Consider the following 20,207-nt stretch of genomic DNA (forward strand, 5'->3'; position numbering starts at 1 on the left):
CCAGCTAAAATAAATCATTATTATTATAACACATATCAATGAAACTTTGAATATGTTTATTTCGTCCTAATTTTACGTTAAACGTCGAAAATGGCCATAATATGTCAAATTTAGATCATCACAGCGTTAAATTGCGTGATTTACGCACTGCTATTATTTGTCTGCTCTCCAACAATATGGCGGCAAGCGCAGCGTTCAATTTGCCCCGGTTTCCTCGTTTCGCGCAGCCGAGACTGTAGGGGCTTGGTCGAAACACTGTTATTTCGGAACAGGAGGTTCCGACCTACTGTTCATTTTTGCAACAGTTCCGAGACCGGAACAGTTCCAAAATAACTGTTGTGTTATTTTTTACCCATCTCTAGTGAATAGATTTTGATAAACAAAAGCAGAACACACACCGTGACACAATATAGTCAATCTGACCCGAGCTTGCTTCAATAAAAAATAAAGACATAGAGTCAACCCGAGTCTAAATTGATTCAACAAAAAAAATAAAGACATAAAAAATAACATAGTTTCGGTAAAAGTTCACTGTGTGAGAAACATTGGAAAGCAAGAGTTAACGGTTTTATTGCCAAAAACTCTGTTAACTACAACAGTTTTTAAAAGTAGTAACTATTAAGAGAATCCAAAAACAAACTGTATGAAAGATATAAAACAAAATTGAAATGAAAAATGTTAATACATTCAACAAAATACACAACTAAGCAAATTTTATTGCCAATATGTCAATACAGAGAGATTATTACTGTTTAGGTCCGCGCCATGACATTTTGGTTTAAGGCATCCTGCCTGGGACTTGCATTACAGAATTCATGCTGGTTCAAGTCCTTGTGGGATAGAAAATTTTCTCATGAAATTTTGGCCTCTGTACAGGATCAGTCCCCATTCAGTGTTGCGATTAACTTGGGGAGCTGCGATAGGTTACAAAATCCAGTTACGAAAGCCAATTATAACGACTGGGGCGGGGGGACATCATGCTAACCAAACAATATCTCAATTCTAGTTGGATGATCGTCCACCTCTGCTTCGGTATGTGGACGTGAGGCTAGCAGCCGGCTGGCCAGTCTGGTCCCTTAAAAGGCTGATGCACCACGTATTTATTATTATTATTATTATTATTATTATTATTATTATTATTATTATTACTGTTAAATTTAGACCTATTACTCAGCTGCAAATGTTTTGAACCCAAGGGTGTGCCTGCATACATATTATATGTGTTATGTAGGGGATGGGATCTATCCTATATCTTCATTAAGTCTAATGGGCTACCAGTGCAATCAGATGAATGTGGATGTGTAGAGCGAAGTTTCAATAATTTAAAGATAGAGGTGCTGTTCCATCGTAATTCTGTGCAGTACAAGTTTGGGTGTGCACATCTGTGCAGTATTGAAGTTCGCTACTGTTCTGCACAGTTATTCAAGGTTGTCTCCACCAACAAAGAAATAAGAGATCTTTGTCGCAAACAGCGCAAAACAATTTGAGCGCAAACATTTTGTATGTGAAAAATGTATGCTTATTTTCTCGTCGAGTATCCAACAACATGATGACTGAGGAGGACGTTTTGCTTTGTTCTTCTGCTTGTGTCATTTTAGTTACCGTACCGCGTAATGAAGAATCAAGTAGCGGATGCGGCCATCCCTATGAACGAGAAATTAATGAAAGAATTAAAAATTTGATCAATTGAGTGGGTTTAAATGTTTTACACGAATTTACTGTCAAGGTTTTGAAAATATGGTGAAGACCATTGGACCAGAAATTGCAAACAAGGCAAAAACTACAGAAAAATATATTCCAGTAGTTAGAAGCAAGAGACTCAATTACACTAAGATACCTTTGGCCGGTTTGTCCAAGTATTGTTAGAACACTTAACGACTGTTAAACCTTCAACAGTTTGTTAAATACAGTTTTTCCATTTGTTCAACACCAGTTTGGCTTAACAGATTCTTAACCGTTTGTTAACTTTAAATGTAGGATTTCAGGCCGCTAACTCATTTAACAAACAGTTAAACATGGCGGATAACACCACAGCTGTTCAGACAAAAGTTGTGAAAATAGCATGTTATGTTTCTCTTTGAGGAATGTTTAGAGTAAGGGCCGGTTTCACCAAGCTTCAGTAAATCAGTCCAAATGAAACATTTGGCCGGTTTGTCCAAGTAATGTTTAATTTGGCTTAACAAATGTTAAATTAACAGTTGGTTTATTTTTAACGTTTTGTTAAGATTTTTTTTCATTTTTCCAACATAATTTTGTTTAAAATAACCAACACTTAACTTTAACTGTCGTTAATACTATTCTAACTACTCAACAGCAGTTGGTAATGATTTTGCATATATAAGACAACATCTTATTGGCTGATATTATTATTTAAATTCTGTACTGTAAAGTATGGGGCGGCCGGGTAGCTCAGTTGGTAGAGCAGCTGGCTACGGACTGAAAGGTCCGGGGTTCGATCCCAGGTGGTGACAGGATTTTTTCTCGTTGCCAAACTTTCAGAACGGCCCCGAGGTACCGGGTCTTTCCCGGGGGTAAAAGGCGGTCAGAGCGTGGTGCCGACCACACCACCTCATTCTAGTGCCGAGGTCATGGAAAGCATGGGGCTCTACCTCCATGCCCCCCAAGTGCCTTCATGGCATGTTACGGGGATACCTTTACCTTTTTACTGTAAAGTATGTCATGAAACATGTGTAAAATCGTAACCTGTTACAGTAGCCAGTACAGAGAGTTGATAAATGAAAGTTGACTACTATTGAATAATAATAATTATTATAAGTATGGTTATATTTTATAATGCTAAATATGAATTTCTGTTTAGAAAAACTCAGCATTATTACCACCAGGCGACAATAATTACACGAATGTGTGTGTAGTCAACTGTACACAAAACCCCGAGGAGAATTCCGTATCATATAAAATTCTCTATTTCAGGTCCATGTATAAATTATATGTAATTTCGTCCTAAAGAAGCAATTGCTGCTGAAACATTTTATTATTTACTCACTGCGTATTTTGAAGCACTATTGACATCGGCTATAGTTGAAGAGCCAGTAACATAGAATCTACAGTTAATAGTAGCTGGTGAATTGGAACAAGTGGCCTATTTCTGTTTATAGGATATTCAAATCTGACTTCAACTTCTTGCCACATTGAGATCGCACATTTCCTCAATATTAAATGGATAATAGCTCAGCATCGAAATAAGTGTCAGTATGATAATCAGTTGACTTATAAAGATTACCTTCCCTATATTAACATTCCAAAATATTTTTGAAATTATATATTACCAGTCTTATGGCCGGTTTCACAAAGCTTCATTAAGGTTTTAATGATTCATTAATGTATTTACTGGTTCATTAAATCATTTTTATATCTCACCAAGCATCTTTAGCCTAACAAACCAGTAAAACTATCATTAAATTTAGTGATAGAAATTTCCGTCTTTAAATTTTTAATTATTCATTAGTTGCAATATAAAATGGCGGAACGTTTCGACGCAGAATTGTTATATCAGGAACTGCTCGAAAATTAATGGAGATAATGTTAATCATTTAAAAACCGATCATTTTGAAAATTTGAATGACATAAAAATTCACAAAAGATACCGCGTCACGAAGATCGTGGTACCGGTACTCAAAATTTTAGAAGAAACTGATTGTAGGTTAGAATATCATAAAAACGGCTGAGACAAAGCTGAAACTAGTCAACTAGGTAACATACAACTGAGTTTTATTTTAAGACATGAAAGTGATTATTATAACTACATACCGGTATACCTAAGAAATATTAGTAAATTAATACATAATGTGCATTCAAACATAACAAAACTTAATTGGTATATTAACTTTCATTTATTAGAATTATATTATAGCTAGCGATAAGATATGTTTGCACTGGCTTTAAAACAGAAGCGAAAGAGCTGGATTCTTGGAATTTATAATCGTTTTCTTTCCGATGGAAATTTAATTTTCCAGCAGGATAATCACCCCGCGCACTCCGCCATATACGTTCAAAGACGGTTCACGGAAAAGCATGAAAAAGAGGAGGATTGACAAATATCGAGACATCCCACCTCAAAATCCAGATCAGTTGTACTGTATTGTATTGTATTTATTAACATTCCATGGTATTCATATATGCTTACAGCTAGAATATGGAACAAGTCAAAAAACTTAATACTATTATAAAATCTTAATTTATAGTCACAGTCTAGATGAAATATATACAGACGAGATTTACAATATAGTCTATTAGTACAACACATAGTTTTAGTATCAATTTCATGAAGTGTTATTGAATGTCATGAATTCACCTACAGAATAGAAGGCGTGAGAAATTGGGTACCTCTTTAATTTGGCCCTAAATAATTTTATGTTTTGAGTTTCATTTTTTATATCGATAGGGAGGCTATTAAAAATTTTTACTGCCATATAACGCACTCCTTTTTGATAGCACGATAGACTTGCCAATGGAGTATGAAAGTCATTTTTTGACGTGTATTTATGCTATGAACTGTTGAATTAGTTACAAAGTTTTCACGATTACATACGAGGAAGACTATTAATGAAAAGATATACTGACAAGCCATGGGCATTATTTGTAGTTTTTTGAAAATAGTCCTACACGATTCCCTAGATTTGGCACCTACTATTATTGTAATTACTCTTTTTTGTAATAGAAATATATTGTTATTATCTGTAGAATTTCCCCAGAATATTATTCCAAAACTCATTACCGAGTGGAAGTATGCAAAGTATATTGTTTTTAAGGTATTGATATTTACTATCTTTTGCATAGATCTAATAGCAAAACAAGCTGAATTTAGTTTGGGGGTAATTTCTTTAATATGATTTTTCCAATTTAACACATTATCGATTTTTAAACCAAGAAATTTGGTTGTTGTAGTTTCTAATAGGGATCTATTGTTAATTATTGCGCTAGAAATTTGCGACGTCGAATTTGGACAGGATTTAAATTGAATTATGTTAGTTTTGTTACAATTTAATACTAATTTACAAGTTCTGGGATCAAGTTCTTGCTACCTGGGAAGATTTCGCTAAGGACCAGAACTATTTCCGCGATCTGGTGGACTCAATGCCCCGAAAATGCCAGGCAGTGATAGACGCCGGTGGCATGTGGACAATTATTAGATCCACATGTGTATTTCTTTTATTTTTCTTTAATTTGTTTGTTTACCTTTGTTTTATTTCGGGAAGAAAATTGATCTCCCAAGAGTTTTTTAGATTCTCCTAGTGGAGCCAGAGTTGCGAAATAATTCGTTCCACTACGCAAAATTAAAAAAAAATGAAAGGTAACATGCATAAAAATTAGTTACGTTGATAAAAAAAAAAAAGGTTACTACCGAGAATCGAACACGGGTCCCTGGGATGAGAGTGACGTAACCAGTGCGACGAGGCACATATAAGAGCTCGGCTAGACGTCTACGGAGACACCGAACATATAAATGTACTCGTGTAAATATTTTAATGTTCGTACTAGTTAATATTTCATTTGGACTGATTTACTGAAGCTTGGTGAAACCGGCCCTTACTCTAAACATTCCTCAAAGAGAAACATAACATGTTATTTTCACAACTTTTGTCTGAACAGCTGTGGTGTTATCCGCCATGTTTAACTGTTTGTTAAATGAGTTAACGGCCTGAAATCCTACATTTAAAGTTAACAAACGGTTAAGAATCTGTTAAGCCAAACTGGTGTTGAACAAATGGAAAAACTGTATTTAACAAACTGTTGAAGGTTTAACAGTCGTTAAGTGTTCTAACAATACTTGGACAAACCGGCCCATTAACTAGTACTGAACATTAAAATATTTACACGAATACGTTTATATTATGTGCGCTCTCCGTAGATTTCAAGCCCAGCAGCTATATGTACCTCGTCGCGCTAGCTACGTCATGGTTGTCTGGTGGAGCAGTCAGTAGCGATTTGGATACCTACCCCAACGACCCGTGTTCGATTCCCGGCGGTAACAATTTCTTTTATTAACGTAACTAATTTTTATACATGTTATCTTTCTTCTTTTTTTTAATTTTGCGTAGTGGAACGAATTATTTCGCAACTCTGGCTCCGCTAGGAGAATTTAAAAAACTCTTGGGGGAGATCAATTTTCTTCCCGAAATAAAACTAAGATAAACAAACAAATTAAAGAAAAATAAAAGAAATACAAATGTGGATCTAATACATCGTCCACATGCCACCGGCGTCTAACACTGCCTGGCATTTTCGGGGCATTGAGTCCACCAGATCGCGGAAATAGTTCTGGTCCTTAGCGAAATCTTCCCAGGTAGCCAGAACTTGATCCCAGAACTGATCTGGATATTGAGGTGGGATGTCTCGATATTTGTCAATCCTCCTCTTTTTTCATGCTTTTCCGTGAACCGTCTTTGAACGTTTATGGTGGTGTGCGCGGGGTGATTATCCTGCTGGAAAATTAAATTTCCATCGGAAAGAAAACGATTATAAATTCCAAGAATCCAGCTCTTTCGCTTCAGTTTTAAAGCCAGTGCAAACATATCTTATCGCTAGCTATAATATAATTCTAATAAATGAAAGTTAGGTAATATACCAATTAAGTTTTGTTATGTTTCAAATGCACATTATGTATTAATTTACTAATATTTCTTAGGTACCGGTATGTAGTTATAATAATCACTTTCATGTCTTAAAATAAAACTCAGTTGTATGTTACATAGTTGACTAGTTTCAGCTTTGTCTCAGCCGTTTTTATGATATTCTAACCTATGATCAGTTTCTTCTAAAATTTTGAGTACCGGTACCACGATCTTCGTGACGCGGTATCTTTTGTGAATTTTTGTGTCATTCAAATTTTCAAAATGATCGGTTTTTAAATGATTAACATTATCTCCATTTGACTCTTAATTTTCGAGCAGTTCCAGATATAACAATTCTGCGTCGAAACGTTCCGCCACTTTATATTGCAACTAATGAATAATTAAAAATTTAAAGACGGAAATTTCTATCACTAAATTTAATGATAGTTTTACTAGTTCGTTAGGCTAAAGATGCTTGGTGAGATATAAAAATGATTTAATGAACCAGTAAATACATTAATGAATCATTAAAACCTTAATGAAGCTTTGTGAAACCGGCCATAAGACTGGTAATATATAATTTCAAAAATATTTTGGAATATTAATATAGGGAAGATAATCTTTATGAGTCAACTGATTATCATACTGACGCTTATTTCGATGCCCAGCTATTATTCATTTAATATTGAGGAAATGTGCGATCTCAATGTGGCAAGAAGTTGAAGTCAGATTTGAATATCCTACAAACAGAAATAGGCCACTTGTTCCAATTCACCAGCTACTATTAACTCTAGATTCTATGATACTGGCTCTTCAACTATAGCCGATGTCAATAGTGCTTCAAAATACGCAGTGAGTAAATAATAAAATGTTTCAGCAGCAATTGCTTCTTTAGGACGAAATTACATATAATTTATACATGGACCTGAATTAGAGAATTTTATATGATACGGAATTCTCCTCGGGGTTTTGTGTACAGTTGACTACACACACATTCGTGTAATTATTGTCACCTGGTGATCATAATGCTGAGAGTTTTCTAAACAGAAATTCACATTTAGCATTATAAAATATAACCATACTTATAATAATTATTATTATTCAATAGTAGTCAATGCAACTTTCATTTATCAACTCTCTGTACTGTATGAATCATGGCTACTGTAATAGGTTACGATTTTATACATGTTTCATGACTTACTCTACAGTACAGAATTTAAATAATAATAATATCAGCCAATAAGAAGTTGTCTTACATATGCAAAATCATTACCAACTGCTGTTGAGTAGTTAGAATAGTATTAACGACAGTTAAAGTTAAGTGTTGGTTATTTTAAACAAAATTGTGTTGGAAAAATGGAGAACATCTTAACAAAACGTTAAAACTAAACCAGCTGTTAATTTAACATTTGTTAAGCCAAATTAAACATTACTTGGAAAAACTGGCCACTTGTCTTTTATTGTTCACGCACCTGATTAAAACTATAAAGCTTTCGGTCCATTCTAGAGTAGTTCGAAGGACATTGAAGATGACACCACACCGGTGTTGAAATGCGGCTTGTCTGTCATAAAGATACATGACCTTTTTTCTTTAATTGTAACACTTTTAACGCTTTAACTCTAGAAAGTTTTATAGAGATACCTTGCTATTGGACATTCTTTCAATAGTTTTGATGTACATATTTGTTCAAAGTGTCTAGACAACCGATAGTTCGTATTTCCCCAGAAGAGTGTAATTCTTTATTCTCCACATTGAAAGGCTCTGTAATAATAACTGAGCATTCTCTGGAATTGAACTTAACTACAAAATCTTGAATTTGAGATATAGAGCATCAAACATTTTAGATCTGGTATAATAACATTGTGCAGAACATTAAAATGTTTCTAGAAGGCGTTGTGTTTGTTCACAGTAAATCATATTCTGTTAAGCGGGAGTTATCTTATTAAGAATTCAATATATGCTGGAAATAGAAAAAAACGACGCAAGTACATTAAGTTGTTATTCCAGGGAATGCTTCAATTGGTTTAATTTATTATTATTATTATTATTATTATTATTATTATTATTATTGCATATAGAGTATTAGTTGGGAGACCTGTGGGCAAAAGACTTTTGGGGAGGCCGAGATGTAGATGGGAGGATAATATTAAAATGGATTTGAGGGCAGTGGGATATGATGCTAGGGACTGCATTAATCTTGCTCAGGATAGGAACTGATGGTGGGCTTATGTGAGAGCGACAATGAACCTCCAGGTTCTCTGAAAGCCATTTATAATAATAATAATAATAATAATAATAATAATAATAATAATAATAATAATAATAATATTATTATTATTATTATTATTATTATTATTATTATTACTGCTTAAAACAAATATAAGATTAAATCATCTGTGCAGAATAATAGTTGAACAGGCGTATAAACTCTAAAAAATAACTGTACCGGTAACATAATAGTACATTATGCAACGAGCCTATAATGATAGTAATTAAGAAGCGAGTATGGATGTTTATGAAATGAGCGCAAGCGAGTTTCATAATTTTCATACGAGCTTCTTAATTACCATCATAGGCGAGTTTCATACGACTTTTTATGCTCGACCATATTTCTAACTTGAAATTATTCAGATGTATACATTTTATTTGTATCTTACAAGATCGGAAGTGACCTTGTTCTAGGTCGTGAATTGTGAGATGTGCGCAGACGCGAAAGTATTGATTTTTTCTGAGGAACAATAATGTCATTGACCTTCATGTAATCCCGTTAAACTTGATATAACCTTGATTATTGAATTCGACATTGAAAAACGAGATGACAAATTAAATTTATTTGAATATTATTTACAATTAACGCTAATTATTATAGTAACAGAACATAACCTTCTGCGACAGTATTGGATTTCCAGCCTCTGTGACTTTTCGCTAATTCTCTTTCGATTGCATATCCGAGAATAATTGATACTTGCGGTTTTATAACGGTACAAAGCTGACTTGTCATTGGTTGAACACCTGTAAGCTGAGTTGTTATTGGCTGAACACCTGCACTTTAATAAGTAGGTGTACTTTAATGACATGCATTAAAGGACTGCTACCAGGTGTATAATTACTACATTTCGGCATGGTCGAGCATAAAACTTCTAAATAATAATAGGCCTATGTATTTTACATTGATTTTTGTTGAGTAGGCCTACATAAATTCATCTCACCAACAAAAATTAAGTACCGGAAAGAATTAACATATTAACTGAAAAGATCGTGCTAAATAACAATGTAAAACAAATGTTTGTTTTTGTTTGTAACTCAGCCATTGTAATAAAATGTGAAAAAAGCTAGGGATTATATTATAAGGGATATTTTTTTTATTCATCTCCAAAAATACAAACATTACAAGTCATTGTTTCATGTACCAAGGTTCATACCTTTCCTCGCCATTTTCTTGACTTTATTCGCTCGTCATGGTGCTGTTGTTTGTGCAAACCATCAGATTAGAATAGTCATCATTTTCAGGAGAAGATCAAAATGATGTAGAAAAGAGCTGGGTCCCGGAAGACAGTGATGGCATTAGAGTACTATTATATTTGTTACTTTCAATAAGTGCGTCATATAAAAAATTGTCGATATCTCTTTGCACAAAAAGTTTAAGATGTTCATTTATAATTTTCCTTACTTTGGTAGCAACACCAGCAGCAAAAATATCTACTCTTTATCTTATGTTCCTTCCATTTTTAGCCTCACATGATGCATGACTGCAAAGGATTCTGAAACCCTTGCTTTAAACATTACATTGATTTTCATCGCGTTTCGATTTTTGTAATTTGCATGAGATGAATCCCATATTATAGGTCGAACTTAAATTTCTTTTATAAAGTGAATATTTATAATTGATTAAATGGCGATCTTACTCGTGTTAATTTGTAAGCATGTGCAGCTTACAGCTGTTTCGGTGCTTCTTCACACCATCCTCAGAGCCTACTAGATCTCAGCATCATCTCGAACTTCGCTGCCTGTTGTGTGGGTTGTTGTGACCTGTGTGCTGTAAGCCGCACATGCTTACATAATTAACACGAGTAAGATCGCCTTTTAATCAATTATATATATTCAAGTGTTAAAAGTAGTGTACGAAAGATTCAACATGGAAAGTGAATATTGTTTTCTTTTGCCCACTCCATTTATAACTAGGTAGTTGGAATAATCTACTTCAATGAACAAAGAGTTGCTTCTACAGCAGGAATTAAATTGGGTAGCATTAACAGTATGTCCCCACAAGGTCGTTGTATTAACAATATTTAACCCGAGAGAGCTTGCGCCTGTAAACTGTACGTCATGGCTCGCGCACGGTCGATTCGACCGTGCGTGGAAATGAAGCAGAAACTATATTTTTTTGCAAATATCTGTTAGCACAAAAGTTACAAAAACATTATTTAACTGTATTTTATTCATTAACATCACTGTTATTATGTATTAAAAAGAAGATAAACATGCCAATATCCAAGTAACCTTGAGTGTTCTTTATACTGTGAAAAATATATAAATCACATTATATGTTAAATATTTTCATCAACGTCATGGCCTGGTATAGGAGTAACACAAAAATATTACGGTATTTCCACTTGTCCTATTCATTATAGTCATTATCGGTGTGAAATAGGCCTGAATTCAACAAACACGGAAGAAAATAATATTAGAAGATGAACTCACTTAGTCACATGACCTCACACGTATTACATATCTTCATCACTATCACCATCGGCACTTTCTTCAGGATTAGCACAAAAAGTGCAAGTTGACTGTGTATGTTCTTTGCAGATGAAGTGGCGGCATACATTACACCTCGTCTTAGACTTACGATTTTTCTTCCAATCGCAGAGATGGCACCTTTCTGGACTCTCATCTTCTCCAGATGGAGGTGGATTTCTTTCTTCGGCAGTTCCAGTAATTTCTCTGATGTTTCTCTTCAGTTCACGCGGCAGATTTTCTAGTTGCAGTCTTTCAAGTAGATAATTTCTAGACAACTCCTTGCTGAGTGTTTGTAGGAATTTTCTTCGAAACATGTAAAATTGGCGAATATTGTGTTTCAGTATAATGAAACTATTGATGCCTGCTATGTTCAGTAGTGTAAAGAACAGAGTTAGAGGCCAGCGGTTACTGGTTCTTGCAACTGAATACCTAGCCTTGTACTCGTCCACCATGTCCACTCCTCCTTTCGTTGAATTATAAAACGTCAATATGTAAGGTTTTCTAAATTCTTCAGAGTCTGGATCAATTTCATCGGTATGATGCATGGTGGATAACAGCAACACCACCTTCTTCTTTTTCGGACAGTAGGACAGAAGGGTATTGTCCTTGGTGAACCCGAAAACACTGCTATTTTCCATTGAACGACTTTGCAAAAATAAAGGGGGCACCTCCCTCTTATTTTTTCTCAGCGTTCCAACTAATGTTAACTTGTGAGTTGTTAGAAGTTCATCAGCAAGCGGCACTGAAGTGAACCAGTTGTCAGTGGTGACGTTTCTCCTGGATCCACTGATTGGCTGCACCATCCTGTTCACAACACATTTAGCAGAGTTATCAACTTGGTAGGGCCTTTCAGGCTGCTTACCAGCGTAGACTTCCATATTCAGTGTATAAAAGGTTTTTGCACATGCCAGAGAGAATACCTTTATTCCATATCTTGCCGGTTTTGTTTTTATGAATTGTTTGAAACTGCACCTTCCCCTAAAAGATTCCAACATCTCGTCGATAGTGACGTATTCGCTAACAGTAAAATTCTCGGAGCATTTTTGAACAATTTGCTCAAAGAGAGATCGAATAGGAGCAAGCTTATCAACACTTCTGCGCTCTTGTCGAGTATTTGAATCATCAAATCTTAAAACTGTCACCAGGAACTTGAATTGTATCCGGTTCATACAAGTTCTGAAATAAGGAACACCTGTCCCATCAGCAGACCAAAGGTCGAACAGGTTCAGATGAGATGCTCTCAAAACTCCAGCCATATAAAGAAGTCCTATAAAAGCTTCATTTCAGTTCTCGTATTGTGTGCATCTCTTGGGCGGCTGTAATTTGGACGCACTTTTTCAATTTTTTCATTTGTATGTCTAACAATTTCATCAATGATAGTGTCAGTAAAAAATAACTTCCAACACTGGAATGGAGTCGATGTGCTCCTTGCTACCTGTTTTACACCAGGTATAAACCTTACTATATTACGTTCGCCAACACGTCTGTTACGTGGTGGACAGTGCATTTCCCATGTTGTTACTCCATCTTTCCCTGTATAAATTGGACCTGGAACAAGGTCTACTTCCTCATCTGCTGATTGAGCAGAGTCTGTGTTATGATCGATTCCTTCAATCATATCTTCTTCTTCAACGTCCGATTCAATGCTATCAATTGGTCTGATAATTTCTTCTTCACGGAACAATTGTCTTCTGACTACACCAGCTTCCCTTTTTGTTTCTTCTTCCCGGGCCATTTCCTTTTCTACACTATCAATAAGGTTCCTTATCCTTTCTCCCTCTTCATCCATATTCCTACACGGCAATGTACGGGGATCAGTAGTGAAAATAAAGTATTACACTGACAAAAATATAAGAAAAAACTACATTATACTTATACACCAAGTAAAACAATACGAAGTTGCGTAATGACTCGCACACGGTTGAAACGACCAGGTCTGTATAACAACAGTTTCAAATCAAATTGACCAATAGCAAAGTGCATGACAACAATCACATCTTATTCTGGAAGAGTCGAATGAAAGGTACTGAAGGGGTGAGCGGCAGAACTGAAGTGACCTTGAAGCAGAAGCTAAACGTTTATCACACCCGGTCGAAAAGACCGTGCGCGAGCTCTCAAGGGTTAAGAGAGTGTGCATATGTTCACACTTGTTCGTGCACTATGCATTTAAGTGCGCGCACAGTTTTTACATGTTCATTAAATACGATACACCAGAAGAAACATTTGTACACATTTGTATCCTGCAACATTGCAGGAATATTTGTGACCGTTAGCAAGCATCTCACTGAGAATTAGGCTACATTGCTTCCTTGCTTGCAATGCTTCCTTACTTTAACTTAAGTATTTAAAAATCAATGTTCATATTTTTATTTCTCAACAATGGTGCAATTGCAAGACTTGAAATTTTCAAGTTTATTTAATTTATAATACACGAAAATATATTTAAATTTTCAGAAGTGTATTATTAATAGTTTTTGAGTTATTGGGTTTCAAACTTTAAAATTGCTCTCCTGAAAATTTTAATAAAAGTGACTTACCTCGTTCTTCCCGTGTAGTCTTCATTTTATATAAACGCCAGTAGCCTCCAGAATATTGAATGTAGGCAGAGTAACAAGACGGTGTGGTATTGATTTCTTATAGCAATTGTTGTACCGGTACCACCACCTTCTCGTTCCAATCAATCAGAGCGATAGATGATATAATTACATAGTCTAAATTTCATATGTGACTTTAAATGAGTTCAGTGATGCATCCCACATCAATACTAAGTATATTTAACAATTGCTTGAACTCGTATAATTGATTAATTATGCCTTTGGCATTAAAGTTTAGCAAAATCAGATCTTTGAGTAAAGATAAGGATTTAAGGGCCATATTCAGATTCTTAGTTTGTAGCCTTCTATTATTATCAAAATTTTTTATATTGAGTCACTTGCAGTTTTTAGACACTGTAGAGTGTGCTGGAAGATATTAAGAATTTTTGTAATATTTAGGCATCGAATTAAAGTTATAATATCTTTGAGTGATTCTGTCAATGATTCTGAACCAGAAGAAGAATTAAATGAGTTCTAATATGCATGAACATACATGGGATCTGGTTTTGGTAATGTAGGAAAATCAAACAACTGCCACAGGGGGCGTACTCTCCTTTATTGTATTTTGTTTGTTTCTAATCTTTTGCTGTAGAACAGCTCGTTTTGCAACTTGTATTGGATACTGTCCATAGCTAGCTGTATGGTTTCCATTACAGTTAGCACATTTTGGCAGAGTTGAAGGACCCTTAAATGGACAGTCTGCAAATAAATGACTATTGCCACATTTAACGCATTTTATTTGTAAATTACATCTCTTAGAAGTGTGGTTAAATCCCTGACATCTGTGACACTGAATCACTTGTGGTTTTGGTTTGTATTTTTCTATTTTTATTATGTGATGATCTATATCTTTCAATTGAAAAGTTGTCCTTGAATGTTCGTTGTTTGGTAAGGCCTAGATCAATCAATCAATCAATGGTTTTGGACGTCTTTGTGTACTTCCATCTTTTATCAAGATAGGGACAGATTATTGTCGAACAAGTTCAATCAAATATGATAATTTTTCTAGTTCTGTTTTCAATGTTTCTGCTTCGACGAATGTAGGAAGTCATTTAATAACTACTTGAAGCAATTTGTTTTCTCCAGGTTCATGAGAATAAAATTGTGTATTTTCAGCTAGAAGAGTTGAATATATAGCTTATCATAGTCAGACCTGTTGGCAGTGTAATATCTTATACCTTCGTGTGTATAGCTAATTTTCATTGGATTTGAGAGCAATGATTGTAATTCATTATTTTGGGCAAAGAAGTTTCCATCTGGTAATTTACTCACCATTATCGGTGGCATTCTTGGCTGTTTTAAGTGTTGAGGCTTATCTCTTGGTGTAGTTTCTTGATTAATAAGTTGTGAAGTTCCTGTATCAGCACTATCAACTGTAGTTTCAAGAGGGGAAAACCGATTGTTCAGAGTTACAGATGGATGTATCATAATGTGTAAGTTTTGAAATAGAAGATTCTGAAATGCTAGATATAGCAGGATTTGGTTTCATCTTTTTAGATTGATCTTGCACTTTCGCGTCATTACGCATTCGTGAATAAGTTTTCAGATACATAGGAAGCTGAAATTTAACGCTCTCTGACGAGACGGCATTAATTGTATTTTGTAAATCATTCACAATATTTTGAATGTGTAACCCTTCAGCCAAGTAAAAGTTTGCACTGTTAATAACACAATAACTTAAATAAAATTAAAAGAAAAAAACAACAAACAGCAATTCCTTAACACTGAACACAATAATATATTTAAACTTTATGTTGTTTTTATATTCCTTAAATATTAAATTAAAATAATAGCCTAGGCAAAATGTGCGTGTTGTTTACTTTTCCACAGCCATTGTTCTGTGGAAACACTGAAGTGTTGTGTATGTATCAGTTCAATTCTTCGGTACTAGATGGCAACCATATATTTTCTGACATGTATTGTGTTACGGCCTAGAGTTACGGGAAACTGGTGAATTTAAATTGTTGATAGAAAATACAAATTAAGAAATTATATAATAAAGAATATACTTAATTTCTATTTTTTGTATGTTGCCAGCAGCAACACCAGCAACGTAGACGCCATGCCCCTGCTTAAAAATACACCATGAATAACATACTTCTCAAGTTTGGAAAGTAATATACTATGATTAACACAGTCGAACGCCCTACTAGGGACACAAAATATCCCTTGCATATATACAGGGGCTCTTGTTTACTGCACATGTGCAGTGTGTTGTAAGAGAAAGTTATATAATAAGGGAGCTCGAAATTTTATTTCCATATCTGTATATAAAGGACTAATATATACTCTTATATAACTAGGTTTGCTTACTTATTGGCTATGGACTGGAAGATCCTGGGTTCAATCCTGGGAGGTGACGGGATTTTTCTCATTTCCAAAACTTCCAGAGCTCATTCAGCCTCTATCAAATTGAGTAGCGGGTCTTTCCCGAGGATAAAAGGCAGGCGAAGCATGGTGCCAATCACATCACCTCATTCTAGTGCCGAGATCAAGAAAACATGGACCAATCCGAAGTTTCGCTCGGGCGTAGGTTTGATTTCCGCTTGGGCTGATTATCTGGTTGGGTTTTTTTCAGAGGTTTTCTCCAATCGTAAGGCGAATGTCAAATAATCTATGGCGAATCCTCGGCCTCATTTCGTCAGATACCATCTTGCTATCACCAATACCGATGCTAAATAATGTAGTAGTTGATACAGCATGGTTAAATAGCCAACTAAAAAAAAAAAAAAAGAAAGAAAACATGAAGCATGGAGCTCTACCTCTATGCCCTCAAGCGCTTTCTAGCATATATAGGGGATGTCTTTACTTACTTGTTTTGTATTTTATATCATAGCTAAATAATTTACAGCATACACTTCAAATTTCAACACATACTGGTTTTAATTTTAATACACAAAATTCAAATACACACAATACTTTACAAATAAATATGTATCGTATTCAGCAGTTTACAAATGTCGATCCTGTAAACCATAATATGTTAATTTGTATTTAAATATCAAGATGGAATTAAATGGAATAGGCTTTACTGTTTTTGGGAAATATCATGCAGGACGACCTGCATCCAAAAGGAAAACCTGTGCAAGTGTAAAAATAAAAACAAAGTCATTCTTGGTTTAATTTTATACAAAAACTATATATTACATTATATAAACATTATGGTAAAAGTTTTCCGTATATTTACTTCAATTAAAACTATAATTTAAAAATTACTATTTATTGTTCTAGCTCTTTCCACAGCACAAAATGGAACCTGTAACACACAATTATTTAACATAATCTATATTTAGTAATAATTATTTTATATTTTCCATCTACAACTTATCAATTAAAACAGAAACAATTTTCTGTTATTTCACATTTCCACTAATATTTTCGATTTTTTAAAAATCATCTTCAGGTGGAAAGACATAAATTGACAAACTGAGCATAGGTGAAATACAAGAAGAAACATATGTGCTTATTATAAACTAAATTAAAAACACGTATAAAATCAATTTAAAATTATGTAAGATGGGTTCTAAGTCATTTTTAACATGTGATAAACATGTGTAAAGTTTATAAACTAATAGTCTTTTTTAAAGGTGACCACACTATTTGAATCTTTGAAGTTATATAACCAGTTTCAATCATAAAAATTATACATGTATTGACAGTCAAAAGTTTAAAATTTAAATTTAAACTCGTTAGTGATAATCTGTATTATTTTGTACAGTAGAGTACCGGTACTTAGACTTGTTTCCCTTAAATGAGCGAATTTGTAAAAAAAATTGTTGCTTACCTCTCCATGTCCATTTATGTGAATGCAGTGGCACTTTGTCTATAAATATGTAAAAAATTTAACAACTGCATGACCCCACATTTGCTTAGAATTCACGAGATGCAGACTTTGATTCACAGTTACTTATACTGACCAGAGTATATTCAAAATAATGAAGGACATTGGGGCCCTATGTCTTCTCTTACCAAAAAATTCAATGAGGTTATCTGCTTGTCTTCAGAAGAGTTCCAATCTACAAAGAGCTAAATGAAATAGAAGATTTGCGCGAAAGCCAATGATTACGATGATTTTCTTTCCAAAACAGAATAGGTATTACAATGTTATCTGGATACACCACTAATACTGATTGATTTTTCTTAACAATTTGCGTGTATGAGTAAGTTTTCATGAAAATACTAGGTACCGGTACCTCAAACAATGAATTACTTGTCTCCTACATTTTTTAGTAGTATATGTTGCTACAAAGCAGCTGCTTATGCTCACCTATTAAAGTTCATCATGAAGTAGCGAACGAGCAGCTCTTGTAGGCCTTAGAGGTAGGGAGGTCCAAAACTGGACTCTGTCTTGTAGAAGACCATTGTCCATGTGGATGTCACTAGGTGAACCAATGTGCAAATACTCGAGATCGTTTGTAGAAGACACAGGGAGCCACTTTGTGGCCACTAGCTCCGACTTCGAATTCAGTGGTGTTGGATTTCTGAAATATAAACATTAGTGATAGCAAAATTGTCTTTTTGGGATTAAGATGAAGACTTTTTCTCTCTCTTTGTCTTGCACGATTGTTACTACGTATAATAATTATGAAAACAGACTTCGTGCCAACATACTATCAATACTTATCTCATTTCAGTTTGCAGCAACAGGAATGCGGACTAAATATACTGATATTAGATCACAACTGGTGGAATTGTTTATGCCTTAAATTTAATTAACTTGTTTTGTATTATACATATAGCTCAACTGATGAATGATCGTTTGCGTTTGTAAATTTAATAATCTGATTGGCTATGTATTGTATACTTTTAGTAGAGCCATCGATGTAGCTCAGTCGGCAGACTCACTGGGCTGCTGATCCGGAGCTGCGTTCGGGCTTGGATTGGATTCCACCTTTGGTCTTCGGTTTCTTCCGAGGTTTTCCACAGCCGTGGGACTGAAGCCGGATGGTCTATGGCGAGTCCTTGGCATCAACCTCTTTGATTTGATTACCTGGTTGGGGTTTTTCCGAGGTTTCCCCCAACGAAAAGGCAAATGCCGGGTAATATTTTGGCGAATCCTCGGACCTCACCTCATCTCACTACATCTCGCCAAAATGTAAAAAATTGCACAAAATTGTAAAAATTGTAGAAAATTACTAAATTGTAAAACTATAAAAATTTGTAAAAATTGTAATTGTAATATTGTAAAATTTTGACTTGTTCCACATCTTAAAGCTTCATTGCTCATGTAAGATTTATGGAATAAAATAAATGAATGAAATGAATGAATGAATGATCAACGTCCTGCACTGTAGTGTCGTGGTCTAAGGCATCATGCTTACACTCGCATTACGGAATGCACGCTGATTCAGGTCCTCATGGGGAAAGAAATTTCGGTCAGTGCTCACCCAGCATTGTGATGAATTTGGGGAGCTACAGTACGTAGCAAACACTCGGTTCTAAAACTAGCTATAATGGCCGGAGGGGGGGAGGCGGGATCATCGTGTTAACCACGCGATATCCCAATACTGGTTGGATGATCGTCCACCTACGCTGAGGTATGTAAACGTGAGGCAACAGCCACCTTGTCGACACTAGCCCTCTATAGGCCGCCGTGCCCAGGTGTGTATTAGGCCAACAGTACCAAGCTTGTTTGTGCAAACGGTTCATGTACTGTACTGAAAATCAACTTTATTCTACACTTTCGCAGCTAGGCTTAAATTAAGTGTATTTTGAGACAGATTTTGTCTCGCGTAATAGTTGAAATCAATTGCAGTTTTCAGCTCTGATTTGATGTGTCGTGCTCATGTTTCTAACATCTGTCCAATTACTGTTCATTAGATGAAACACCCTCTTTGTATGAGCATTACTACTTGGTGTGCTTAGAACAAAACTATCCAGCTTTTTCAAATTTATAACAGAAGTTAAAATTGGTTAAACATTGAGTGGCTGTGTAAAAATTAGGCTACCAGTACATTTCAAAGATTTTATTGAATATTCACGACTGTGTTCTAAGAACATGGTATAATATTAATAAATACACCTTAACATAATAATAATAATAATAATAATAATAATAATAATAATAATAATAATAATAATAATAATAATACATAAAATTTAAAATATCGATAATGTAAATTATAAATAATTTTAATAATGGCCCCGCACCTTGACAAAATTCTGTGTACGCCACTTATGAGGTTTTAGAAGTAAGCTGACGATATGTTACTATATGGTAACCACTTTGTAAATGCAATTGTAATGCATTACTATCCCCTCCCCAATTCTTGGTCATGGTGAATGCGTGAGTGCTGTGCT

General features: G+C 34.8%; 1 protein-coding gene across 3 annotated transcripts in view; it reads right to left on the minus strand.

Annotated features, from left to right (window-relative positions):
- Positions 1–12,013: 12,013 nt before the first annotated feature.
- The window catches only part of LOC138711974 (venom carboxylesterase-6-like), a 125,609-nt gene continuing 117,415 nt past the window's right edge, over positions 12,014–20,207 (minus strand). For 2 of the 3 annotated variants that reach the window (XM_069843294.1, XM_069843296.1), the window contains exons 10-11: positions 18,175–18,388; positions 17,019–17,163 (exon numbers count right to left, since the gene is read on the minus strand). In XM_069843294.1, coding sequence (XP_069699395.1) covers positions 18,178–18,388 — 211 coding nt within the window. In that variant the 3' untranslated portion in view covers positions 17,019–17,163; positions 18,175–18,177. Of the gene's footprint in view, positions 16,624–17,018; positions 17,164–18,174; positions 18,389–20,207 lie in introns of those variants that run through there. The other variant, XM_069843295.1, reaches the window with a different exon arrangement.

The sequence above is a fragment of the Periplaneta americana genome, chromosome 13, assembly GCF_040183065.1.
Source record: "Periplaneta americana isolate PAMFEO1 chromosome 13, P.americana_PAMFEO1_priV1, whole genome shotgun sequence".
Classification (NCBI taxonomy): domain Eukaryota; kingdom Metazoa; phylum Arthropoda; class Insecta; order Blattodea; family Blattidae; genus Periplaneta; species Periplaneta americana.